At 61.0% G+C, this 26,854-nt stretch overlaps 1 protein-coding gene across 1 annotated transcript; it reads right to left on the minus strand.

The window, feature by feature from the left end:
- Positions 1 to 21,882: 21,882 nt before the first annotated feature.
- On the minus strand, positions 21,883 to 25,738 carry HMX1 (H6 family homeobox 1). Its single transcript, XM_068975686.1, has 2 exons — positions 25,342 to 25,738; positions 21,883 to 22,532 (listed from the first exon to the last, which is right to left on the minus strand). The coding sequence occupies exons 1-2, from the start codon at positions 25,736 to 25,738 to the stop codon at positions 21,883 to 21,885; spliced, it is 1,047 nt and encodes a 348-aa protein (XP_068831787.1).
- Positions 25,739 to 26,854: the final 1,116 nt, after the last annotated feature.

Below are 26,854 nucleotides of genomic sequence, written 5' to 3' on the forward strand. Positions count from 1 at the left end.
GGAGGCCCTACCCGGGGACCCGGGCTGATGGAGACTCTACCCAGGGGACCCGGGCTGATGGAGACTCTACCCAGGGGAACCCGGGCTGATGGAGGCCCTACCTGGGGACCCGGGCTGATGGAGGCTGTACCCAGGGACCTGGGCTGATGGAGGCCCTACCTGGGGACCCGGGCTGATGGAGGCCCTACCTGGGGACCCGGGCTGATGGAGACTCTACCCAGGGGAACCCGGGCTGACGGAGGCTCTGCCTTACTATAACTGCTCCATCTGGTACCTGCAGTCTCCTCAGCCTCTAGAGCCAGGGGAGAGAGGTCGGAGCATCGTCCAGAACTTTCCACCGCTCCATTCTTTCCACTTCGTACTTGTCAGGACCAACCTGCTGCCCCCACTGCGAGGCTGAGAGGTGCAATCGTCTCTGTGCCTGTGGGGGAGAAAACCAGACACGGGGCCCTGGAGTCCCCTGGGAACTTGTCAGCATGCAGGTTCTCAGGCTGGGGAGTCCGTGTTTAGCAGACTCCCTGGGATTCCAGTGCAGGACCGCCCCACCCGCCCCGCCGACGGAACACTGATCCACACAGAGTGAGGGGTGAACTGCAGTGCCCTGCGTCCCAGGCAGCCTCTCACACTCCTGCACCAACACCCCCATACACCATTCTGGGCATCAGACCATACACAGAGCTCCTCTGGGTCTTCATGTGTCAGAAATATCTTCCCCACCCTTTACCCTATTCTTTGTAGGTTTACCTTTCAGGCTCAGTTCAGATGTCACCTCCTCCAGGCAGTCCTCTCCTCTAAGCAGAGGATCTGGCCCTTCCTATGAGCTTTAACATACCTCTGTTTCAGCTCTTCTCTTTAGCCCTGTTTTCAAAGTCTGTCTTTGGCTGTGCTGGGTCTCCGTTGCTGTGGGGGCTGCTCTCCGGTTGTGGGGAGCGGGCTTCTCCTGCTGCAGAGCACGGCCTCTGGAGCACAGGCTCAGTGGTTGTGGCACATCGGTTAGTTGCCCGGCAGCACGTGGGATCTCACTGGACCAGGGATCCAACTGGTGTCTTCCTGAACTGGCAAGTGAATTCTTCACCACTGGATGGGAAGTCCTTTAGCCAAGTTTTGTTTAGAATGACTGGTCTCTGCCGGGCGCCTGCTGTGGGCAGGGCACACCTAGGGGGTCAGTCTGTGCCAAAGCGGCCTGGAGACACAGGGAGAGACAGACTCAGTTCTTGCCTTGGAGTATCAGGCCCAGGGTTCTCAGTGTGCTGGCCGAACAGGGACTCCCTACCTCACCTACTTTTAATTCTCATGGCCACATCAAAGGCTCTGAGAAGTCCTGCAATCAAAGCAAAAGCTGCTGAGTTTCGTCTGACCAGATGTCTCCCAAGAAAGAGGCTTCCCAGGTGGTGCTAGTGGTAAAGAACCCACCTGCCAATGCCGGATATGATGTAAGAGACGAGGGTTCAGACCCTGGGTGGGGAAGATCCCCTGGAGGAGGGCATGGCAACCCACCCCAGTATTCTTGCCTGGAGAATCTCACGGACAGAGGAGCCTGGTCTCAAAGAGTCAGACATAACTGAAGCGACTTAACACACACACTCCCAAGAAAATCTGATTCCAGTAGTGACTTGAGAACCACCCGTTCACACAACCAGGAACAAGATGCCCTAGGAACATGGTCTGGAAGATGCTGTCCCAGGTGAGGGCACAGGTAACCAGCTGCTTCCATAGAGAACGTCACCAGTGGACTGGAAGCACCAAGCCACGCTTCCGGGAGGTGCTGTTCTGATAGCCAGGGCGGTGCTCCTGGCCAAGTATTTCCAGTAAAATTTCAGCCTCTAAACTGAGATGTGTGCATGTGTGAAATGCATGTCAGATTTCAAAGATGGCACCAAGAACATAAAACTGTCCCCAATCTTGATGTTGATTACACGCCGAAATGATAATGATCTTGAACACATTAGAAGAAATGCTTGTTTAACTATCTGCACCTGTTTCTTCTTACTTCTTTAATGCAGCTACCAGAGAATTTAACGTGCATATGTGGCCTCATTATATTTTCTGTTGGACGGTGTTGCCTGTGGTATTTTAATAAAATGGAAGTGAAGAGTTTGTAGAAAGCTTCAATTCTTTTTGGCATATCTGGAGAGAGACCTTGGAATGACCTTGTTTAACAAAGGAGAAAACGCAGGCCCAGAGAGGGCAAGTCAGTATCCTGGGACCACACAGCATGTTGTGGATGAAGCCAGGCCCAGAACTTAGCACTTGCTCCAGACCGGTTTGGACGAGTCAGGGGTACTCAGGCCTGCAGGCCACCAGAAAGAAAGCAAGGATGACATCTGACCCTGGTCTAAAGATTACCCCAGGGCCATCAATAAGGCAGCCAGGAGACATCATTGGGCTTCCCTGGTGGCTCAGACATTAAAGAATCTGCCTGCAATGCAGGAGACCCAGGTTCGATCCCTGAATCAGGAAGATCCCCTGGAGGAGGGCATGGCAACCCACCCCAGTATTCTTGCCTGGAGAATCCCATGGACAGGGAAGCCTAGTGGGCTACAGTCTATGGGGCTGCAGAGAGTCAGGCATGACGGAGTGACCAACACGCTGGCAGGGGACATCACTAGGGCTTTGGCCAGCCCTGCAGACCAAAGCCTGCTGCCCAGAGAGGGGCCCAGGGTCCTCACCACTCGGCCATCTGGCACATGGCCCCACCTTCCTGGTGAGCAGCAGGGGGCCTCTCACTACAAAGAGAAGACTGTTCCCCTCTGTTACAGAGAGGCTCTTCCAAACCTGGGGTCTCCTGAGCAGCTCATGTTACACCAAGACAGAAATTCCTTTCCTCCAAATAGAACAGGCTGTGACCCCCAGGCGTGGAGGCGCAGGGCCTGCAGGCAGGTGCTGCGACCCAGGAGTCACGAGGCGGGGGTGCCTCTCGCTATGTGGGGTATTTCAGAGTCTCGATGGTCCTGCTTCTGCGATGGGGACAACTGCTGTGTGGCAGGCTCGTGGCCAGGGCGCATGCCAAGAACAACGGCAGCTGTGGAAGGGTGAGTTGAGCCTCTACAATCACAGGCAGGAGAGTCCTAACGCCCAGGACTTGAGAAGGTGACCTGAGCCCACAAGCTGGGGTGCTGATGAGAAGGGGAAATCTGGGCACACAGAGAGGATGATGTGAGGAACGGGGAAAAGACGGCTGTGGGACAGACCACGGGGAGCACGGATAGCTGGCGGGAGCTGGGAGGACTCTCCCCGGGAGCCTCGTGAGGGCGCAGGGCCCGGCCAGCACCCTGACTTCCATCTTTTGGTGCCAGAGCCATAAGAGATGGAATTTGCGCGTGCCAGCAGCCCCGGGACACCCACGCAGCAATGGCGGGTCCTAGGCCGCACCAAGCCCCCAGCCCAACCTCAGCAGCCCCGCGTCCACCACCCTGTGGCTTCCCCTCCAGCCCCCCAGCCCCTCCTGAGTCGTCACTCCAAGCCCCACCCCCTGAGGCTGCGCGGGAGGAAACAGGGAGCTCAGAGGGGCTCTGAGTGTGAGCACCCCTTTTCCAGAGGCTGTGCTGGCCGTGGGCCCCGCTTAGTCACCCTGTGGGGCCTGTGGCTTATTCCTTGACCCTGCTGCAATGCCGTGTGGAGCCTGGGTCCTCATCCTTTGCTTCTGGCCACGTGTGCCCCGTGGGGGCCATACAGTGTGCAATCTTGGGGGGGCCCCTCGTCCTGGCCCAATTCCTGGTCTCTCTGGGCCTCCTCAGTCTCTGGCTCCCTCACTCCAGCCTCCCCCATCCCACCTTCATTCCGGAGATGACACCACGAGGGACCCCGGGAGCTGGCACCCATGGGGCGGGCCGTGAAGAGTGTCAGAGGCGTCAGTGGTGCCGATGGCACTGGTGGTGAGTGGCTGGAAGGGCAGGGTGCCCACCCAGTGCATGGAGGGGACGTGGCCCCTCAGGGCACATGCTCCTCTGGAGTGGGGGCAGGCAGGCTTTCAGAGGGAGCCCCAAGCTGAGCTGAACACTCCAAGCACTGGGCCCACAGACCTCACACCTGGGCGTACTCCTGTCCCCCTTCCGCCGCGGGGAGCCCCCACATGACTTGGGGAGTCCCCACATGACTTGGGGAGTCCCGGACACCTCCTGGGCTGCTCAGCTCTGCCCTCTGACACCCGTCTAACTTTGGACCTATTCCTCCTGGGTTTTCTTCATCCAGTGGTTTTCTGCATCCAGCGGCCCTGCTGACATGCGTCATGGCCCCTCAAGGCCAGAGGGATTCAGACCAAGGGCTACCCCCTCCTCTGACCCAGACTCTTGGAATGAAGCCCAGACTCCTGGCCAGGGGTCAAGACCACGCTTTCCTCCAGGCCTGGCCACAACACCCAGCCATTCCCGCTGCACCCAAGCACCACCCAGCCTGCCCTCATTCACCCCCCAACCTTGACTCCACCACCTCCTCCGTCTGGAACATTCTACCAGCTCCCCACCCCCAAATCCGGGTAATTCCCTCTCACCCTGGGTGCCGGCTCCATCTCCTCGGGAGCTCCCCTGACCCTTGGCCCAGCGTCTGTCTACACTCGTGGCCACACTTACAGCCTGTGGCCCCATCTGTGTTCCCTCCATCTGCCGTCTCTCCTGCTAGACTGAGACCCCCTACAGTGGGGACTGGGGTCCCTGTGTGCAGTGGACGCCCAGGAAGGCACAATGCCAGGCCCTGGGCTGCAGCCTTTGGGCTCATCCGACTCCTCGGCAGGACCAAGGGGCCCTCGAGTCCTGGGCTGACCCCCAGGGTCAGTGCCGGCCCCGCGACGGGTACTCTGGACATACAGAGGTCTGTGGATGCAGGAACCACGGGGAGGGATAGTTCAGGCCCCCTCCCAGGGAGACACTGTTCCTGAGCAGGGAAACAGGCCCCACGTGTATCTGATCCAAGCCCGTGCACCGCCCTCCCATGTGGGAAGGATGGGAGGGACCAGGGTCTTTACGGGAAAACAAATGACCTGGGGGCGGCAGGGACCTGATTCTCTCACCCCAAGCCCTTTTCGCTGGAGCCTGGATGCAGGGACAGCCCGGGGTCCCTGGGCCAGGAAGAACAACCCTGCAAGGCTGCAGTCTCCATCCCACGTGGGACTCACCGGCCTGGCCAGCCCCAGATCCTGGGAACCCACATGAAACCTGCTATCTCTAGCCCATCTGTGGGGGGTGGGGGGACCGGAACCCCGCCACCCACTTCCCTCACATCTCTCCCAGCCTCAGATTCAGACTTGGGAGAGCCGTCAAGGAGCCCCAAGGCCAGGCCAGGATCAGGCGCTCGAACCCAGGCCTTGTCTCAAGGTGGCACACAGAGGAAACCCGGCCTCTGAAATCCTTGGGGAAACAGACAGACTCTTTAAACGGGGCTGGTCCCCGGCCCTGGGAGGGAGTGACTCAGGCCCCCCGTGGGAGCTCCCTGGAGCTGTGGGTGAGAAGTGTGGAAGGGGTATTGAGCCTGGGTTCGCAAGCACTCACTCAGGTTATTTGGGGTAACAGGCTTTGGGTTAAGCCAATTGAATGGCAATTTGTAATAAAAATGACAGATGGGCTCAGTCAGTGGGGCAGACAGCCAGCCCACGTGGTTCAGGGGGGAAATGGACCGGCCAGGATGCTGGCGGACCAGTCTGTGTCTCAGCGTCTGCTCCTCGTGCTTGGCCAAGGAACGGGGGGTCGACGTTGCTATCACTTCCTGTGCACCCCTCGATGCCCCAGCAGCGGGCGGGGGCGGGGGGGGTGTGCACAGCCTTTTTTCCTTATTTCCTAGGATCCCCTCAGTGCAGCAAGAGCTAAGAGAGGAACGGACAGCTCAGAGAGGTTAGGACTTTGTCCAAAGCCACCCAGCCAGAGAGCAGGGTCCCAGATTCGTCCTGGTCTGTCTGACAGTAGCCAGGCTCCCAGCCCTGTACCACCCAGTCCCAAAGGACTGGCACAAGAGAGCGCTAGCCTGGCCTGGGTGTGGGGACTGAACACACCTCACCCCACTGGCTGAGTTCAGCGGAGGGAGCTGCTGGCGGGGCAGTGGCCAGGGGAGAACCGGGGAGGTTGGTTCCAACTGAAGGTCTTGGTCTTGTTGCTGATTTGTGACTCCAGTCCACAACTTTCTCTGGGCGAGGCTTCCTAGTTGCCTCCCAATATCCATTCCCCATTCTGCTTTAGTAACAAAGTTCTCTCTGAAATGTAGGGGTGGTAAAAGAGATAAAGGTGGAAGTCAGTGAAAGGAGCCTCTGGGAATTCTTAAAAGAGGGGAAGAAGCCCCTTTGCCTATTGCTTTTGCCCTTCTTCCTGAACGGAACAAAGATGTGAGGGCTGGAGCCTCAGCAGCTGTTTTGTGACCTGGAAGATGGAGCCCATTATTAGGATGGCAGATAAAAAAGGCAGGAGTCCCTGGGTCCCTGGTGTCTTCAGAGAATACCACGCAAGCCTACTACCTCCAAGTTCGTTGTATGCAGCTGTGGCCGGTGCTGTCATCAGCAGCGAAGTGTAAATGCTGATCAGCCCAGCTTAGAAAGGCCTCCTGTATTAGTTAAGATATTGACTCAGTTTCCTAAGGAAATACCAAGTCATAGCAGCTTATGTAAGACAGAAGGTTTTATATCGCATACAAATGCAAGCTGATAAATGGTCCAGGGGGGTGGGCAGCTCTGCTTTGCTCTAAGTGGCATGTCCCCACCAGATCTTTACAAGCCATCCCAGGCAGCCAGGAAGGGGAGAGAAGGGTGCCAAGGGCTGCCCAATTCCTAGCTAAGAGGAAGGTCTGGAGTTGCAGGTAGCACTGGTCAGAACCTTGTCATCCAGCCAGGTGAAGGACTGAAAGGGTGACTGGGAACCATGGCCTCCAGCTGAGTGAGCAGTGGGACTTGGTGAGAGGCAGAAGGAGAGAATCCGTACACCTTCCCTCACCTTTCCCTGGGATCAGGGAAAAGCTCAAGAGCACTTTCCGTCTTTTTATGCTTGTTCCATTTTGCATTTGCATCTGGAATTGACCTGAAATAAACAAAACTTTCCTGGAAGATCAGCGATTAAGAATCTGCCTGCCAATGCAGGAAACACAGGTTCGATCCCTGGGTTGGGAAGAACCCCTGGAGAAGGGAATGGCAGTACTCTTGCCTGGAGAATGGACAGAGGAGCCTGGCGGGCTGCAGTCCACGGGGTCACAAAAGAGTCAGACATGGCTGAGCAACGGCACAACAATGAAACACAAGCGTAGGCCTGTCTCACCGCCCCGCCTTCCCTCCCGCCCCCATCCACAGCCACCACCCGGATGACGTGAGGGAGACAGACCCCACCCACATTATCGCCTCTCCTTGCACTGGCCCAGCCTTTGGTGGGTCCTGGTGACCCAGATGTGGTGGACACACATCCCCGCTGTCCAGAGCTCACTGAATGCTCGGATTGCTGCCGGACAGGCTGAGACACGTGCAGCTCACCCTGAAGCGTGAGGGCCGTCCTACTCCCCGCAGGGACAGAGCCTTGCGCCTGGAGGACCCCGTGGACTGAAGAGCCCCGAGGCTCATAGAGGCCGCTCAGATCCATCTACACATTCCCGTTATGCCGGTGAGAATACCAGCGCCAGGGCGGCCTCTCCTCTCTTGACCTGGAGGGAGGAGGTCAAAATTCAGACGGAGGCCTGAGCACCTGAGCTGATTAGGGCTATGCATCAACCGGGCTAGGTGTGTGTCCTTCACACTCCAGCCTGGATGTCACGGTCAAGGTCTATTTTAGGTGAGAGTCGCACTTAAATCAACAGATTTTGAGGGAAGCAGATAACCTTCCACAGTGTGGGTGGGCCACATCCAATCAGCTGAAGGCCTTAAGGGCAAAGGGCAGCATAGTAACAAAGTAGAGACATCACTTTGCCGACAAAAGTCTGTCTAGTCAAAGCTATGGTCTTCCCGGTAGTCACCTACGGTTGTGAGAGTTGGACCATAAAGAAGGCTGAGTGCCACAGAACTGCTGCTTTTGAATTGCGGTGATGGAGAAGGTGCTTGAGAGTCCCTTGGCCTGCAAGGAGACCAAACCAGTCAACCCTAAAGGAAATCAGCCGTGAATACTCATTGGAAGGACTAATGCTGAAGCTCCAATACTTTGGCCACCTGATGCCAAAAGCTGACTCACTGGAAAAGATCCTTATGTGGGAAAGACTGAGGGCAGGAAGAGAAAGAGGAGACAGGGGATGAGATGGTTGGATGGCATCACCGACTCAATGGACACGAGTCTGAGCAAACTCCAGGAGATAGTGAAGGACATGGGAGCCTGGTGTGCTGCAGTCCATGGCATCGCAAAGAGTCAGTCACGACTTAGCAACTGAACAACAGTGCAAAGACTGAGGGCCCTGGAAGTAGAAGGGATTCTCGAGACTGTATCCTAGGAACGTTGCCTGAGGTCCCAGCCTGCTGCCTCCAGAACTGGGGCTCACACCGCAGTATCCTCTCTTGAACACATCTGCAGCCTGTCAGTTACCCTACAGGACTCGGAGTCGCCAGCCACACAGTCACATGCACCAGCTTCTTAAAATCAATTCCCTCTCTCCCCGTCTCACTCTCATATGTGGTGTCTATGTTCTGTTCTTAGTCGCTCAGTCGTGTCCAACTCTCTGCCCACAGAGCCCACCAAGCTCCTCTCTCCACGGGATTCTCCAGGCCAGAATACTGGAGTGGGTTGCCATGCTCTCCTCCAGGGGATCTTCCCAACCCAGGGATCAAACCCAGGTCTCCCGCATTGCAGGTGGATTCCTTACCAGCTGAGCTACCAGGGAAGCCCATATATATATATATATATATATATCTCCTATATTTTTCTATATGTACATTTTTTTCTACTGGTTTTGTTTATCTAGAGAATTCTAAGACCTAAGAACAATATGAAGAAAAATATGTATTACTTCTGCCAAGTTAAAAAACTTAAGAGTATACGAAACCAAAATAATTGCAACACCATCCAGCAAGCCTCAAACTCTTTCTGTAGATATAACCACAGTAAGAAATGCATTTTACATCCTGAAATAAATCTACACATACAGAAGTGGGAAAAGCAATTTCAGGCAATGCTGATTCTAAAAGCTGAGAAGCACTGGCTTCCTTTCTCCCCTAGTGTCTATATGCACAAACACACATGGGCAGGGCGGGACTGATACCCACGTCGCCCCCCCGCCCCTGCCGAAGTGTAAAAGCTGCACCGTGCCCACGCCCCACCCTGGGTTTTCTCCACCGCACTGGAACGTCTTTGCCCCCCAGTTCCATACAGATGTATTTGCCAGTCTCCACTGGCTCATCACAAACCTGAAGAAGCAAAACAGTTAGATTTGCTCTACAGATCTGGATGTCCTTCCCTAGCTTGCTGGCCACGCAGACTTCATCCACATCACATGGCTGATGGGAGAATTAAACCACGATCTCATTCACTATTTATCCAACAACTATTGATTAAGCGCCCAGAGGGGACAGCCTCTAAGCGGCCTGATTGGATGGCAGAGCCCCAAAGAGCCCACAGCCTCATAAAGGAGTCAGATAAGAAGTAGCAGTGACCCCAGAGAACAAGGGAGGCTGCAGCGATGGAAGGGGTCATCTGGCCTGGTGGTGGGGGTGGGGTGGGGTGGGAAGGGTTTGGGACCCAGGATAGGCTCGTTGCACGGTGAGCTCTGGCTGAAGGAGTCCCCTGGAGATGAGGAACGTTGGATTTCTCTGGCCTTGAGTGCCTGGCACCTTCTTTAAACAGGGTTTTCCAGGGAGGCCACTAGAGGATTCATCCTCGCCCTTGGGGAACCAGCCCCAGCGAGGGGCCACATTCCAGTAGGATCCCTCAAAATTCAGAGTTCGTGCTGGACAAACCCACCTGCTCCTAGCAGGTGGGAACCAGAGTGGAACACGTCCCAGGGGTCGCAGGGGAAGACCCCAAAGCCTTTGGAGATAAGACCCTGGGAATGGTGCATCAGGCCCCTCTCAAAACTCCTGGAGGGTGTCTGCAGAATGGGAGGGGCCAGGAGTGAGGGGCAGCTGATTGGCCAGCAGCAAGCCTTGGGGATTGGTGGCCTCGGAAATGGGAGCCAGGCTGGAAATCAGAGGGTCTTATGTAGAAGCCCCAGCCTGCGGCCCACCTCTCCCCCTCTTCCCACCCATTTAATGCCTCCTAGAGGGGACTGGTCCTCGGGAAGGGAGTTTGGAGACAGATGAATAGCAAGCATAGAGAAAGCCAAGGAGAAACACTAGTAGGAAAGAAAAAGATGGATCCCAACTCACAGCCAGCTGTGGAGTGCATGTGTGGCAGGCAGCACTGGGAACTCTGGGTCCCCATCTCCGCAGAGAGGCTGGCATTTTGAGGAGGGGCTAGCAAAGGGCTGTGACTACTGCACTGACCTGCGAGCAAGTTACTTCCCATCTTCAGACAGGAGGCCACAAGCACTAAAGATTGATCTGGCTGTGCCAGGTCTCAGCATGTGGGGTCCAGTTCCCCGACCAGGGACCAAACTCCGGCCCCCAACACTGGGAGCTCGAAGTCCCAGGGCCACCCAGGAAGGCTCTAGATTCCTTTTTAAAAATGAAATCAAGAAATAATCTAAGGGTGCATTTAGAAATATGAGCAGGTTAGGAACAGGAAGAGCTGGCAAGGTTAACAGCTGTGTCTTCTGTTGGGGGTTGGGGTGGGGAATCGTTTCTGGTTAGCGTTTTTCATTCTCTTTGTGGAAACAGAGGCCATTTGAAATTGTGTGCGTGCATCACTGACAAATTGTAAACAGAAAGGGAACCGCGGTTCCCCTGATTTAAATCTTTCAGACATTTGTGTATATGTTTTCCTTTCTTTATAAAAAAAAATATTTGGATGATGGTACGCGAGTGTGTGCGTTTGTCCAAGTTCATCTAACTGTACTCTGAAGATCTGTACTTTTCTCTGTAGGCAAATTTAGCTTCATTTTTTAAAAGGATGAGGGAAGGGAGAGTCTTCCTACAGCAAACTGGGTTCTGTCTGGGGGGTTCCCAGGTGACTCGGTGATAAAGAATCCCCTACCAATGCCGGAGACACCAGTTCAATCCCTGGGTGGGGAAGATCCCCTGGAAGAGGAAATGGCAACCCACTCCAGCATTCTTACCTGGGAAATCCCAGGGACAGAGGAGCCTGGCGGGCAACAGTCCAAGGCGGCGCAGGGGTCCAGCACGACTGAACAGCAGGCACAATGTGTTGCCTATAAATTTAAAAAAAAAAAAAAAGACCTCAAACCATTGAAAACTATTTCTGGGTAGTTAACTAAGCTTGTGGTGCCCTAACGTTTTTTTTCTTACCTACATATTTTGAATTCTCTACAACAAACGAAGAAGAAACGAAGAGCGTTTCCTCGTGATATCAGACGTGGTCCAGCCTGGAGGTGTCGGGGCAGATCGCGCTGGGCGCCCTTGGCGCAGGGCTGGGGCCGCGGAGCCTAGCGGGCTCCGGGTTTCGCCTTGGAAGGCAGGGCCATCTGGCATCGGCCCCTCGCGAAGGCCGAGGCCCTTCCCTGGAAGAAGGTCAAGGAGCGGGGGCAGGTCCCCCAGCCTCCCCTTGTCCAGGCCATGCGCTTTCTCGGTTTTGCGCTCAGGCCCAGCTCCGTTCCCGTGTGACGGCCGACCTGGAGCCAGTCGGGGCTTCGGCCTCCCCGCTGATGGAATGGGCAACCGAGGCGCCGCGAGGGTGCGGGACTTCTCAGTTTCTGGATCCTTCTACGGTTCTTCTCAGGTCCGAGTCTGGAAGGCCAAGGATCTGACTTCGTTAAGTGTCGGGATGACCGCGATCTAAGCTCTGCACTTCACGCGCCAGGGAGGGCAGGGTCCCCAAACCGCCGCAGGCCCTCCGCCCACCCCGCTCTCGCCCCTGCCGGCGAGGAGCGGGCTCCTCTTGAGGCGTCTACGCGCCCTGGGAGGCGGACCCGGGTTGCAGGAGCCGCGTCTCTACCGGCCAAGAAAGCTCTGGGCGGGCGCGCCGCGGAGGGGCCCGCGGCCGGCAGAGGCGGAGGCAGGGGAGCGGTGAGGACGGAGGGGTGGCTTTTAACGAAAAAGTTGAATCATCAGCGAAACCATTAGGATTAATGCGATGTGCACATGCTGCGGGATCAATGCCGGGCCTCGGGGGTCGCGCTGGGGGTGGGGAGGGGGGGGCCGGCCGACCGCCCCTGGACGAAGCGAGGCTCAGCTCCCGCCCATTTGGGGAAATGGATTTTCACGATTTAAGAAAACTCAGAACCAAAGCGAGCGAGGCCCGGATGTGCTGACGCTGCGGTTCCGGGAGCTGGAGCCCCGAGAGCGGCTCCGGGAAGGGGGGCGGCGAGAGGCCGAGACGCGGAGAACAGGCGAGGGGCGCGGGCGGCAGGGAATCAGAGCGGCGCGCGGTGACCTTGGGCAGAACCGACCGGGCAGTGAGACTGAGGCTGCGCTCCTAGGCCAGTGTCGGTGGGGCCCAGGGCCTCGGCGCCCGCCGGCTCAGGCCCCTGTGAGCCCGGGAGTAGCCGAGGCAGGCCCCTCGCGCGTCGGCAGCAGGACACGAGAGGCTCGGCGGGGACGCACCCTGAGTTTACCACCACCTCCTTGGGCCGAGGGGTCAAGCCTCCCTCTCTGCGGCTGGGAGAGGTCTGCAGACACACACACAGACGCACACACAGATACACACAGAGGCACACGGACATAGACACACACACAGAGGCACACACGCGCGCACACCCAAACCCCTGGTCTTTTCTCGGCCCTGAGAGCCCCAGGCTCAGATGATTGGCTTGGGGGTCCTGGGGCCCAGTGCTTCCCTCCTCCAGGTCCTGCAGGAGGATGACATCCAGCGAAGCCACTCGGGGCATCCCAGAGGAGAGCTGGACGAGAGCAAAGGGCACCAGTATGGTCGTGGGCTGCTTCTGAGACGCATCCACCAGAGCCTCCCAGCCCCCTCCTCTCTTCCACTGCTGGGATGGGGCCTGCCTCCTGGCGCCGCAGGGAGACATGCCGTCAGCCTCCTGGGGTGCTTGTCTCTGTTTTTCTTGGGACCACATTGGGTGCATCTGTGAAATGGGCACAGAAAATGAGATTGAGACTGGCAAGGGTCCCTTGCAGGAACTGGAGATTTTCTGGGAAAGGGGCCCGGAGGCTGTCACCAACCGCTCCCCCTCCCCCACACATGGAGAAATGGAACACTTTTAAGGGGCCCGCCGTCTACAGAAGCAATTTGAATCATCACGAATCAGTGTGTCAGCATCAGTCCGGCGGCCCAAGCTCTCCCATCCTGCAGCTGGCCAGGCTGCCTCCAGGAGTCCTTCTCCACGCAGGACCCCGAGGGGCTGGGGCTCCCCTCTCAGACCCCACTAAGGCCCGGTGGGTCCCCACCACTCCAAAGGGCCTTAGAAAATCCCAAGGTAGGCACTCCATGGGGTGGGGGCTTCCCAAGGGCAGCCTGGGTACAGAGGCGAGGCCCCCAACCCACGTGGGGAGATGGAGGTAGGGAAAGAAAGTCCGACTGGGATAAGGAGAGGTGGGCTGGCGGGTGGGGGGGGGGGCGAGGAAGGCTGGGGGTGGGAGGAACTGAACCGGAAGGCGGCTCTCTTCTGAGCAGGCCAGCTGCCCTCACCCCCACATCTTCCCAGAGCCCCCCAAAGGCAGTCCGGCACGCACAGCGCTGAGCTCTCGAGCACACGCACTGGGTCGTGTCATTTCCCCGCTGGAAAGAGTGCTGGACCCAGCTCTGTCTTCGCCCACGGTGCAGTCTGCGTGATCTGGAGTCGGTGGGGCCTGAATCCTCGTTCATAAACTGGGGACACGGCTCGCCCTGCCAGGCTGTCGTGGGGCCGCACTGACAACCTGGGTAAAGAGCTAGATCAGCTCCCAGCTCCAAGAAAGCTGCCCCAAGGTGACGGGGATGCCAGCAAGGGCCATCTGCCACGACTCCTGAAAGAGACTGCAGAGCGGGGCCCCTTGGCCCAAGGCTCTGGGCCAGGGTCTGTGTCCGCCTCTGGATGTCAAATCTCTGAGGCCAGTTGGGCGGCTGTAAAGGAAGAGGCCCAGGGAGGGCTCAGGCGTATCCCTCCTCCCGGGCCCCTTGGCTAGAGTTCGCCGTTGCCTGTGGTGGGCGCGGGGACAGCCTGGGTCTCTGCTGGGAAGGAGGCAAAGGTCAGAGGATTTATGGGTGCGGGAGTGTGGGAGCTTGGGCCCTGGAGGGGCAGATTGTGCTGGCTTTTAGGGGAGCAGCTGTCGTTCGGGGGGCCTGCTGCGCATACAGCGCATCCTCCTGCGAGGCCGTGTGGGCGCCCCCTCAGCGGTCCTGGAGCCCCAGTGCGATCATGACTTAGCGCGCGAACGGGGCTGGGAGCGACTTGACTCGGCGCTCAGGCCCGAGCCGGAACCGCAGCGGCCTGCCCTGCACAGGCCGAAGGAAAGGGAACCTGTGAGTTGAGCGGGTGGGCGGTAGGCGTCCCACCTTGCTGTTGGTGCAGAAGGCTGTGTGCCCAGCAGCAAGCCTTGAGCCCGCGCTCTTGACATTGGGCCCCACGACCTTCACCACTGCCGCCTACCCACTCCACAGATGGGCAAGGTGAGCTCAGAAAGGGGAAACGACTTTCCCGAATCCACGCAGACGCAGACGGCCGGCGAAGGCTGAGCACGGTTGGACACTCTTAAATCCGCGCCCCATCTTTCCGGGAGGGAAGAGTGCTTGGGTGGGGGCGACCCGAGGGCGAGACAGCACAGAGCGGGGCTTGGGGGGGAGATGCCCACACCAAGGTCCGAGACTCGAGGCGAACCGCTGTCTCCACCTGCGCACGGCCGCCCGCAGCTCCTCTCCTCCCTGCGGGTTTAATACTGCCTCCTCCGAGAAGCCTTTGGGACCCAGGAGGGCTCAGGCACCTCCCTCCTTGCCGGCCCCAGCCCCGGGCCGCTGGGCTAGAGCTCAGCGTCAGAGGTGCCGGCTCGGGGAACGCGTGGACGCGCGCGCGGAGCCCGAGGGGGAAGGGGAGCGGGAAGGAGCGAGGTGAGAACCGAGGGGCGGGGCGCGAAGGCCGAGCCAGACTCCGAGACGCCAAGGCGACGCCAGGTGAGCCGGGCAGGGGGCGGGGGGCGCCGGCGGGAAGGGGGCAGGCGGGGCCGGAAGGGCTGCGGGGAGGGGGCGCCCCCCCGCAAGGGCCGCGGGCCCGGAGGGTCCGCAGCCACGCCGGCCTAGCGCCCCGAAGCCCGGCGGCCCGGAAGCAGAAGGCGGCAGCTCCGCGCCGGCCGCCCGCCGGATCCCGGGAGCCGCGGACCTGGCGCCACTGCCCGTTTCCCTCCTTTAAGCTCGGTCAGCCCGGAGCGGGGAGGGGGGACACTCGGGCCTGGCGAGGGGACGGTCTGGATCGAGAGCCCCCAGAGGGGCAGGCGCGGGATCCGGACACGAAGCGGCGACCCCGACTCCCACCAGCCCGATCGAGGCGACACGGGGCCTCGGCGGGCAGGGGGTCCATGCGCCGCCGCGTCCGGGGGACGCGCTCTTCCGCCCAGAAATAAACCTTTCAAAAAGGGGGGGCCCAGCCTCCCCGACTCCTACCTGGGGCCGATCGAAGGGGGAGGTAATCGTGTCCCGGAGAGGGGGGCGATGGAGCCCAGGAGGCCGCGCGACAGCGGAGACGACGCACCGGCCGACTCCCGAGCCCCGCAGGAGGAAAGCGCGCGGAGAAGAATGCAGACGAGAAACGCAGAGGCGGAGGGGACAGAAGCAGAGACGCGGCGCGGGCAGGGGAGCGCGCGGCCGGCCGGGCGGGGCCGAGGTCCTGCGGGTTGGCCTCGTCGGACCCCGCTCCGGGGGGCGGGAGCAGCGAGACCCCGGGGAGTCCCGCAATTCGGGGCTGGGTCGCCCGCATCCCAGAAGCCCCCACCCCCTCGCACACCGCGTCTCCCGGGGATGGAGAGCGCCCTTCGGACCCGTCTGTCTCTCCAGACGGAGCTCCGAGCACGCGAGCCTCTCCCCACACGCCCTCCAGGAATCTCCCCCCGCCCTCCAGCCTTAGTCACCGCCCCCACCTTCAGTCCTAGTCTCGGCGCCGCGGACCCAGGGGCCGAGAGCGTCGAGGAGGCTCCGAGACACCACACACGCGAACCCGGGCCCAGAGGGGCGGCCGCGGGGCTTCGTACCCCGAACCCGCAGCGGGGTCGGACCTGAGACCCGGGCTGCACGGGTTGCGGGGGGATCCCGGTCCTCGGGCGACTCCCACCGCGAGGCCCGGGAAGCGGCGCCAGCGACCCCCGGCAGCGCAGACCGGTCTTCTGCGGCTCTCGGAGGTCTCCCAGGCGGAGGTGATGGCGGCACCAGCGTTCAGGACCCAGAGGGGCGCCAGGGCCAGTGGGAGAGAGATGTGGGCAGGGACAGGTTCTCGGAGACAGAGAGAGGTTGAAGGCTTAATGAAGCGTGTCTGCGGAGACCGAATTAATGGGTTTTAATGCGCGTTTCGAGTAAGGATGGGGAGAAAAAAAAGCAAGCGGGGTGCAAACAAGGTCAGATGGCGATCCGAAGAAAATAAACCTGTAACGAAAATGGCCCCGGGCGGAGAATCCGCTGCTAGGAATACACACCCGTGACGTTTCTGCGAAGTCAGTTGTTAGAGCATTTTTATTATGGAAGTTTTCAAATATAAAACAAAGTAGAGGAAGCCTTGAAATGAACACACCCCCCCATGTACGCACCTCCATTCAACAATGATCAATGCCTGGCTAATCCTGTGTGTCTCACTTTCGTATTTACTATTCAATTTATTTGTTTTTTCTTGTTGCCATACTTTTCAAAGAAACGTCACATCATTTCACTGATAAATACTTGAGTGCATGTCAACTGATAAGGGCTTTTTTTAATTAACAATACATCTGTGAATCGCCTCACAATGAATCCACAGTTTCATCTCACACTCAGAAGCAGTTGACTTTTGATGGTGGAAATGCAGGTAAATTATCTCTGTTTTGACTTTTCTGCACTTGCCAGATAATAATGAGCATTATCACTTTTATAGCAAAACAAACAAAAACTGAAGCCCATGGCTGTCGGAACTGGCCAGGGCTGAGCCCTCCACTCACCTGCTTGCTCTCCAGGTGGTGAACCCAGAGACTAACTCTTGGTTCCAGATCTTGGCCCAAGTGTCTGGATTCAAAGTTCAGTGCTATTAGAACAGGGTGGCCCCCTTTCCAGTCTACCCTTATAGGAATGTCTCTCTTCCCCCCCACCCTGCCAGAGGGCAGCGGGGCTTTGTAACCAGTTGTGAGGTGAGCCACCTCTGGGACGTGCCTTGGAATTCCGGGTTCAGGCATCCCTCCTAGTGAACGAATGCAGGAGACCAGGGACCCTTCTCTTGTGAACCGTCGCAGTGAGGGCGGCCAAAGGATATGATCCAGATGATCCTGGTTGGCCCCCGACCCAGGCCATCAGAGAGCAGTGACCCCCAGGACCAGGAACCTGGCCTCCATAGCAGTGCCAGGTGAGGGAACGGAGATCTGGGCCTGAGCGGCCCAGTGACTGACTTCTTGGAGTCCCTGCCTCAGAGTTTCTGACCTCAAAGCCCCAGTTTCCCTTTGGGAGAATCTTCAGGTGAGGCCAGACGGCCTTGAAGGATGGTTGGGAGACACCTACAGACAGGAGTGAGAGCAGAGCTGGCCGGGCCCTGGTGTCTCTCTCGGGCCCCAGCTGACCGCTCAGCCCCTTCCTTACCCAGGTGGGCCACCTTCTTCTGGGTAGGTTCAGAGCACCAAGACTCTGGGGAATCTTCTCCCCCCTGAAGCCAAGCTAAGCTTTGGGGGACGAGGTTGAGGGGGGTAACGACAGCCCCTGACCTGTATCTGATGAGGAGGGGAGACCCTGGGTGGGAAGGAGTCCGTGAATCCCCACGTGCGGAGTAGGAGAAGGGCAATTCCTGGAGAATTCATCAGTCCCTCACCAGGGCTTTGGACAAGGTGGGTGGAAATGAGCTCAGGTGCTGCCCACTCACTCTCTCATCCGGGATCTGGAGTGGTCAGGTGGTGCCTGTCTCACAGAGCAACGCGGGGTGGGGGGGGCAGGGGGGAGGGGAGCGGGGTGGGGGGGCGGGGGGAGGGGAGCGGGGTGGGGGGCGACAGGGGGGGAGAGGAGCGGGGTGGGGGGAGGGGGGAGAGGAGCGGGGTGGGGGGAGGGGGGAGGGGGGTGGGGGGAGGGGGGAGGGGCTGGGGGAGGGGGGCGGGGGCGGGAGCGGGAGCGGGAGCGGGGCCGGGGGAGCGGGGGAGGGGGGGTGCGGGAGCGGGGGCGGGGGCGGGGGCGGGGGCGGGGGCGGGGGCGGGGGCGGGGGGGAGGGGAGAGGAGGGGGGATGGGGAGATGGGGGAGGGGAGGGGGAGATGGGGGAGGGGAGGGGGAGATGGGGGAGGGGAGGGGAGATGGGGGAGGGGGAGATGGGGGAGGGGAGGGGAGGGAAATGGGACTTGCCTGTCCCTTTTAGCAGGTCTGATTCTGCGCGAACTCGGTAGGGAAACTTGCAGGTCCACCCAGGTGTTCAAAGCCTGGTAGACCCAGCTGGGCTCGGGGACTCTGCAGCTAGAAGCCGCTAGGCAACCCACGGTGGCTGGAATCGGGTTTGGGTTTCGTGTAAGGAGAAGCTAGGGTTGGAGGGCTGGAGAGGGTCAGGGCACGCGGGGCAGAAACAGAGCAAAGCCATTCATCCCCCGCCAGGAGCCGAGCCAGCACGCATCTGGATGAGGCCGACCTGCGCTCTTGGCGCTGGAGCTTCGAGCCCGGCTCATAACCAGCCTGGCCCCCCAGCCCCTCGGGCTGCCTGTTACGCCCAGGCTTCGCTGTGGTTTGTGCGGCCCCTGGTGGGACACTCCGCACGCTGGGTAATTAGGGGGTCAAACCAGCTTCCGGAGTCCCGTTGGCCCGATCGCCCCGTTTGGATCCACTTTCTGTTCTTCAGCGTTAGGCTTCCAGCTGCCGACCCTCCCTCAAGGTTGGGGGAACAAGCCTCCCTCCCACCTCCTGCTTCCTTCCCACCCTGCGGAGCTTGGAGCTGGCAGGCAAGGAAGCAGCTCCCCGGCCCACCTTGTCTCTGCCTCCGCAGAACCAGGCAGTCCTTCCGCCGCGCAGAAAACCTCCTCTCTGACCCCGGCGACAGTCCCAGGCCGGGCAGCCAGGTTGGTTCCTTCCGAGTGGGCAGATCCGAGGGTCTGGACACGCGGCCCACAGTCCCTCGCTGCCTGTGGCCCCGGGGCCACGCGGCTCCCCAGCCGGCTTGGAGCCGTGGTTGGTGCGGACCGATCCGCCGCGGCCGAGCCGCTCGGGGACATGGGCCCCACACGGTGCTCCGCTGTGCCCTGCGGTCGGTATGGTCGCCACGACCTGGGGTCCGCGCCAGCATCAACCACCAAACAGTCGAATCCAACGGTTGCATCGCTGGCAACACGCCTTTAACCCGGGTTTTAAGGATCCCATTCGTGGTCCGAGTGCCCGGGATCCCCGCAGTTGCCGAATCCCAGCGCTACCTCCGTGTATCCGCGCACGATGCCCCGGCGTGCGGTGCCGCCGGCCAGCAGCACAGAGGCGCGGCACTGCCCGGCTGCCCGCCTGGTGCGCAGGCGGGGACCTGCGCTGGCCCGTGCGGCCAGCTCTGCGCAGGCATGCTGGTGCACAGCTCTCAGAGAACCGGCAGGGGTATATCTGCTGACCGTGTGCAGCCGCCAAAGGGACAGAGGCCCAGGGTCCCACGTGGAGCCCCAGCCAAGAGTGCCGCGGAGGCCCCGAGAGGGCCCAGTGGGAGAGAGAGAGGGAGGAAGCAGAGATGCCGCTGCTTCTCCAAAGGCCTTCTTGGCACACACTTCCGCCCGTGGCCTCTGGTCTGGACCAAAGGCCTCTGGAGATAGCTAGGAGCCAGCTCACTGTAGGGAAACAGATGGTAAGTCGCTCCTAACAAAGTCCAGTGAAACGGATGGGGAAAGGGCAGCTCTCCCCTTCTCCAGGAAGAGCAGACCCCACCCTCAAAGGGAGGAAATGCAGCAGCCGGCGGGGGGCCGGGTTGGAGGGGAGGTGTGAGGCTCTCAGGGGGCCTGCCTGCCCTGGTCGGGCCCTGGGCACTGGGAGCCTGAAGGTGGGGACCTTAGAGCCCAGAGGAGCAAGGACCACCTACGCCCCGGGCTGCCCGCCCCCACCGTCCCCCTGGAGCACCCCCCCCCCCCACCACCAGCTTGCCAGAGCCCAGCCTCAGGGCACACGGAACTGACTGGAAGGGCTGGGGCAGGGGATGATTCTGGGTCAGGGAACTGGGCTGCAGGGGCAGACAAATGGACCTCCTCCCCCCACCCAGGGTGGGGAGACCCCTGTGGCGCCTTCTCCTGGGCTGTCTGGCGCCACCACTGAGAACTCCGAGGGCCAGACCGACCAGACCAGACCGAGGGACCGGGATGTGTATCTCAGCCTGGAATGTCTGCTCCACTCGAAGACCCAAAGCCAGTGGGGGTGGAGACAGGTTTCCAAGGGGTTCCATTCTGTCTCAGGAGCGACCCTTTCAAGCAACTGAATGGCTTCTCTCCTGACTTGAGCAGCATCTTGAAAGCATCTTTATGAGCACCCCATAAAGCATCTTTCCCTCACGGAGGAGACCACTGTCTCCACCCTGCAGCAGGCTGGCTGCAGAGATCCAGCCACGGCAACGAGCTAAGCAATACGCATTCGCTCAGAGCCCATAAACTCAGGACCTTGCCCAGGGTCTGAATCCTTCAGTTCAAGAGGGACTGCCAATGGTCCCGGGGGTGAGGCCCCGGCCAGAGAGCCCTGCTCCTCGCTGGGCCCTGCTGGGCTGACTGGCGCCAGCGTTTTGTTTTGACCAAAAGAAGGAGCCCCCGTGTCAGAGATGAGTCTCGGCTCCAGGGCAGAAAGGAGCCGTGGGCACAGAGGCTCACGTAGCTGGCAGCTCCCTGGGCCAAGTGATAGGTTCTGCCTTCAACTCCTGACTTCTGGTTGTACTGAAGGTCCCAGAACTGAGTGACACGATAGGAGAGGATCCCTTCTTTGACTCTAGGTCCCTCTCGTCCCCAACCCTGACTTCCCCTAAGGCCTCCCTGGGCCTCCCTGTGGGAAAAGTGGGGGCTTGCCCTACCCACCTACCCACCTGCCCCTGGCCAGGACTGGAAGGTGCTCCAGGAGGCTGGGGATGGCGCCCACCACAGTGCATTACCAGAGAGGAGCTCAGCCCCAGGGATTACAAAGCAGCGGCAACTGTCCAGAAAATGTCCCTTTTTATTCCATACGCAAATAAGTAGACTCGTTTAAAAAAAAAGTCTTCGCCGGGATAACCGAGGACCGCTTCGAAATGCACAATCCGACAGAAGCACCGCCTGGCAGGATCTTCATCCCTTCCCCTCACCGGAACTCGCTCCCTGGGAATCTCTCTCTCTCTGCCGGGATGCAAGGTCAAGGCCATCAGGCTGATCACAGTGCTCCAGAGGTCGCTGACGCATAGTCCGGGGCAGGGTCACTGCGCCTGTAGGAGAGGGCCCTTCCACAAAGCATCTTGGGCAGCCTGGATTTGCTGTGGACTGCGCCCAGCTGCTGGCTCCGGAGGGGTGCGAGCTAGGTTTGCTCCGAGGTTGAGGCCTGTCCGCGGGAGGGGAGGACCCTGGGCTGCAGGGCCGACTGTCTGTGATGCTGTGTTCCCAGCGGGGACCCAGCCTAGTGACTGTCTGTGGAGCCACAATCACCTGGGTCTCTGTTACATTCTGGCCGATAGTAGGGCACGGCCCCCGAGGCGGCAGCCTGCGCTCTGGAGGCGCAGTGGGTCCACCGGAGCGCCCCCGAACCCCCGATCGACCGAAGGCCCCCAGGCTCCACCGCCTACACGCCCCCGGAGGGCGAGTCCACACAAGTCCCGACTGGCCTCGGGGCGTGGGCCCAGCAGGTCGGGGATGCTCACACCAGGCCGGGCATCTGCGCCCGCAGGAAGGGCGCGGAGGCGGCAGCCGGGAAGGCGGCCAGCGGGTAGGCGAGGGCCCCGGAGAAGCCGAGCAGCGGCGGGGGCGGCGCGGGCGCGGCGGGGGCCAGCGGGAAGGGCAGCGCGGCGGCGGCGGCGGCGGCCCCGGCGGCGGGGCTTTCGTGGTACAACACGGGCACGCGGACCAGGCGCTGCGCGCCCGGCGGGGACAGGCTGGCCGCCTCCAGCTCGGCCGCCAGCTGCCGCTTCCACTTGTTGCGGCGGTTCTGGAACCAGATCTTGACCTGCGTCTCGGTGAGCTGCAGGGACGCGGCCAGGCCGGCGCGCTCGGCGCTGCTCAGGTAGCGCTTCAGGTCGAAGGTGGACTCGAGCTGGAAGACCTGGCTGCGCGAGAAGACGGTGCGCGTCTTCTTCTTGCGGCCGCCGCCCCCGCCGCGGGCCTCTCCGGCCGCCGCTGTCGCCACGGGGGCCTCGGCCAGTTCCGCCGCCTCCTCCGCGCCGGCCGCCGGTCCCCGCGCCGCCAGCTCCGCCGCCTCTCGCTGCACCGCTCGCGGCCCGGTGCCCCTCGGCCAGGCGCCCTCTGTGCGGCCCATCTCCTCGCCCGTCTCCGGTGAGTCCCGGTCGCTGGCTGCAGGGGGGAAAGAGGGGGAACGTGGGTTGGTTCTGGAGGCTGATCCCCTCCGTGAACCTGTCGCTGAAGCCAGCTGCTCCCCGCACCCCGTGAGGTCTGCCACGACCACAGCAAGGAAACAGTCCCCAGACAGCTCCGCCGATGGCGGCGGGTCGCCCTCCACCGCGCTCGGTAGATCTCACCCCCACGCTGGACAGAGAGAGGCCGGGCATCCAGAGGTGAGCGTGAAGACCTGAGCTAAGCTCCAAAGCAACACGCTGGGAACACGCTCCGGGCGCATCCACAGAAGGAAGAAAAAAGGGAAGAAAAGAAACACCAAAGCACAAACAGAAACGCAAGAAACTGGCTCCCATAACCACTGGCTTCGAATCAAAACAACACTCAACGGCCCCAGGGGCTCACCTCACAGAGGAAAGAAAGGCCCTTCTGAGAAATATGCACCCGGAAAACCAGCACAGAGACCACCTCACCCCTGGCACTCAGCCCTCCGCCAAGACCGCCAAGACCGCCAGACCCAGAAATAAAGACTTGCCATGATCCCTCCCCACTCACTCCTAGAAGATGCAAAATTCCCGCTTGCATAGAAACATTCCCGTCGATGGAGAATAAGCGAATGCAGACGGCCGGCCAACAAAACGCCTCCCTGGAGACACGGGTGGCCTGTTTACCCCCGTTTCCTGTGCCCCTAATCCAGATATCCACAGAGGCATGCCCTCTCTGCCCGCAGTCAGCTCAGAGGGCGAGAGACAAGTGCAGTTCTGGCTGTGTAGAAACACTCAGCTCCCACACACCACCCCAAGCCCATGAGCCCCTGATTGAATCTGAGGGTGTGGGGGTGCAGAAGCCCACAATGCCCCCCACCCCAGCTCATGCTGCAAGGACCAAGCTCCACCCTGTCTCCCAGAGGTGAGTCGATGCCTTGCCCCCCACCCCCAGGGCTAGCAAAGGATGATGGCTTCAGGTGAGAGAGCCTGCCCAGGACTCAGATGCTGGTCCAGACTCCAAGCTCAGCTTGAAAGGGGGCAGCCGCCTGACTTCCGGGCTTTCGAGGCCAACTCAGGCCAGCGTCCCTTCTGCCTCGGGCTGAGCCTTCTGGGTGCACACAGGCCCCAGGTTAGCATTCCCGCAGTCAAGTCGAGTCTGGCCAGGCCGGCCCACCGAAAGCAGCGGTGTGCCCGAAGTGTGAGCGCCTGACAGACAGACACTGGTGAGCTGGTGTGAGCTGCTTGGTGCATACGCCCCACGCCCAGCAGCCGCGCAGGGGTGCTGTGTCCCTGGTGCCAGTGGTGTGAGCCCTCACTGTGTCCAAAGAGGGGTCAGGTTCCAGGCTGGTGTGTGCACCCCCGATATGGGGGGTCCCCAGATTCAGAGGCCCTTGTATTGCCACAGGAAGCCAAGCCAGGCCTGCCAGCTCTGGTTCAAAACAGGGACCCCCAACCCGCATTATATGAACTAGGAAGGACCACATCTCTGAGGGCTGCTGGTGGGGCTGGGGCTGGGACTGGGGCAAAACTCTAGGGACAGGAGGGGAACACATTTCACCCTGTGAGACCCTTTCAGAAACACCCCCGGAAGGGCACCACTGTTGATCACTCAGTTTCAGGGCAAGTAACCAAACAGGCCTGCTCAAGCTTCCTGGAAGCAAAATGAAAAGGGTAGGGGGTCCCAAACCTTCTGGGCATAGGTTCTGAGAGGTGGGTCCCTTTGCAAAGTGCTCACTCCTACACCAGGGAGGGGGCCATCCAAGAGGCGACAGGGGTCTAGCCACCTACCCCCACCCACAGCACTCTTTCTGTGCTAACTTTTGCTAGGAGCTGAAAGCACTTCAGAGCAGGAGCCTGAGTCCTCCGCTGGGGTGCAGGGAGCGGGGGCTGGCAAAGCCCAGGGCTGAGGTTAGCCTAGCTTCCTAGTCCTGCTCCTGGAGGGGGCTTCTTCCAAAGGGCTGGGCCCCAAGGGAGGCAGCCACCCTGGGGATAGGGAGAGCAGAATGCACCTCCAGAATGCCCGGGCAAGAGGGGTGAGTGGGTTCTGGGGCTGAAAACCGCCACCCCCGGCCTCGGAGCTCTCAGCAGGGAACAAAGGCAAGGGAGGGGGAGGGGCAGAGAAGGGAGACGGGGGGCTTCGGAACACAGCCTCCTTGCCTGGCACAGCTGGCCCCACAGGGAGATCTAGGCCCCTGCCCCAGGCCCGGTCTGCGGCTGGCAGAGGAGGCTTTGCGGACACAGCTTCTGTGGAAGCCCACCACCCCCACCCCGCGCTGCAGAGCAGGCCCCCCCCCACGCCGTGCCCCCTTCATCTTGCTGAGCTTGACTCTGCCGGGTCTCCTGCCCTTCATCTTTGCTGTCTCCCTGGCACGTACCGCTTTCTTTTCGGCCTTCTGTTTCACCTTCTCTCTCCCCTCTTCGCCTTCCTCCTCTCCCAACACCTTTCTCCCGCTCTTCCCTCTTCGCTCCGGCCTCTCCCCACCGTGTCCCCTCGCGTGTCCTCTTGTTCTCGGTTCTATTTCACCCTCCCTTTCTTTCCTCTTCTTAGCTGTTGTCCCCTGTCCCCAGATTGCTCTCCCAAGGCTATGGGCGAAACCCAGACCCTGCCAAAGCTTCTCCCTGCGTGGGCGACCCTGCCCTGGAGAATGGGCCTCCAAACCTGCTCAACCAGGGGCTCTCCCCATACGACCGCAGAGCCCACCACAGACACAGGAGGAGGGCGGCCCAGAAAGGCCGCCAACGAACCCAAAGTCCCGGAGCAAATGGGATGGGAAGAAGCCGGGCCCCACCACCCGGGCCACCCCTCCCCACGCCCCACTCACTGTCAGGGCTGAGGCCGCCTCCATAGCCTCCGTGCGACCGCGAGTACCAGCGCGCGGCGCCGCTGCAGCCCAGCGCGTACGGCGGCCCGGGACCCGGGGGCGGCCGGGGACCGAGGCCCAGCGCGCCCGGCCCAAGCAGCGCGCGGGCCCGCGCCTCCCCGGTCGGCCCGGAGCCCGCGCGCAGCTGCCTCCGCCGCTGCAGCCGCCGCCGCCTCGCCCGCCCCGCGTCCTCGTCCTCAGGATCGCCGTCGTCGTCGCTCTCCTCCCCGCGGCCGCCGCCGCCGCCCTGGGCCCCGCTCCCGGCGCCCGTGGCCTCGGCCGCCAGCAGGTTCTCGATGAGGAAGGAGGAGGCGCGGGCCGGCGTGGCGCGCCCGGGCTCCGTCAGCTCGTCCGGCATCGCGGCCTTGGGTCCGTCGAACTCTGCCGGGCTCCTCGGGGTTCTGGGCGCCCGGGGCGCGGCCGGTCCCGGTCCCCGCTGGGGACCGTGGCGCGCGACTTTCTGGCGCACGCGCGGCCCGACCCAAGAGCCGCTGCCCGGAGCGCTGGCGTCGGGCCCCGCTGGGCAGGCAGCGGCCTCCTTGCCAGACTGCGATCGGCCCGGAGCGGGTGCGTGCCGACAGCCGCCCGGGCAGCCGCCTCGCTCGCCTTTCCCGTCGCCGCGCTGGTCGCCGCCCGGGCCGGCCCCGCTGGGGGCGGGGAGGGCAGGGGAGGGGCCAGCAGGGGCGGGGCGGCGCGGGCTCGGCGGCCGCCGGCCCAGCTCGAGGACGCCGCGCGAGCCCCGCGCGCCGCCACCGGCCGGAGACGCCGCCCGGACCTGGGCGCGCAGGCACTCTTGCGGCCGAGGGCAGGCGGCCTGGGGCCCAGGCGTGGGGTCGCGGCCAGTCCGGCCCCGCGTGATGCGCTCCCCGGGCCCGAGCCACCCGCGCCGGGGTGGGGGGGGGAACGGGGCGGGGCCTCGGCCGGGGAACCACCCATTGGCTGCGGGGCCCCGATGAGGAACAGACTGGCCAATCACTGTCCGGCACGGACCGTAATTACCTCGTCGCGGGGAGAGTGTTGGACCAAGCGTGAGGAACAGTGTGTGCGCGCGCGTGCGCGCGAGCATGTGTGGTATGTGTATGTGTGCACGTGTGTGTGTGTGTGTGTATGCTTGTATGTATATTTGTGCGTGTGTATACCGGGCCAGGAAGACCCGAGGGCTTCCAAGAAACCGCAAGAGAATGGGCTGGTCATTGTTTTTTTTTAAAGATCCCGGGTGTCAAAGCTGCACAATTGAGGCATATTTTAATATTTACACTTAATGAAATATGCTTTTAATGCCAAAAGTAGGACAGAACTCTGCAGTTCTCAGATTCAGTCTCAAAATGTAAGAAAATGCTCCCCCGCCCCAATCCCATTCCGCAGGGCCACGCGTCCGTGGTCACACCCGTCGTCACGCTGAGTTGCAAGCGGGTCTCCAGCTCCTCCGGAGGCCCCAGCCTTGGTAGGGAAGCAAGAGCCACCACCCCTGGCC

The sequence above is a fragment of the Capricornis sumatraensis genome, chromosome 7 (genome assembly GCF_032405125.1).
Source record: "Capricornis sumatraensis isolate serow.1 chromosome 7, serow.2, whole genome shotgun sequence".
In the NCBI taxonomy this organism is placed as follows: domain Eukaryota; kingdom Metazoa; phylum Chordata; class Mammalia; order Artiodactyla; family Bovidae; genus Capricornis; species Capricornis sumatraensis.

Coding starts and splice junctions, on each gene's coding strand:
- HMX1 (XM_068975686.1), bottom strand. CDS start 25,738: ATGCCGGACGAGCTGACGGAGCCCGGGCGCGCCACGCCGGCCCGCGCC. Junction 22,533..25,341: donor AGGCGGCCTCAGCCCTGACA/GTGAGTGGGGCG, acceptor TCCCCCCTGCAG/CCAGCGACCGGGACTCACCG.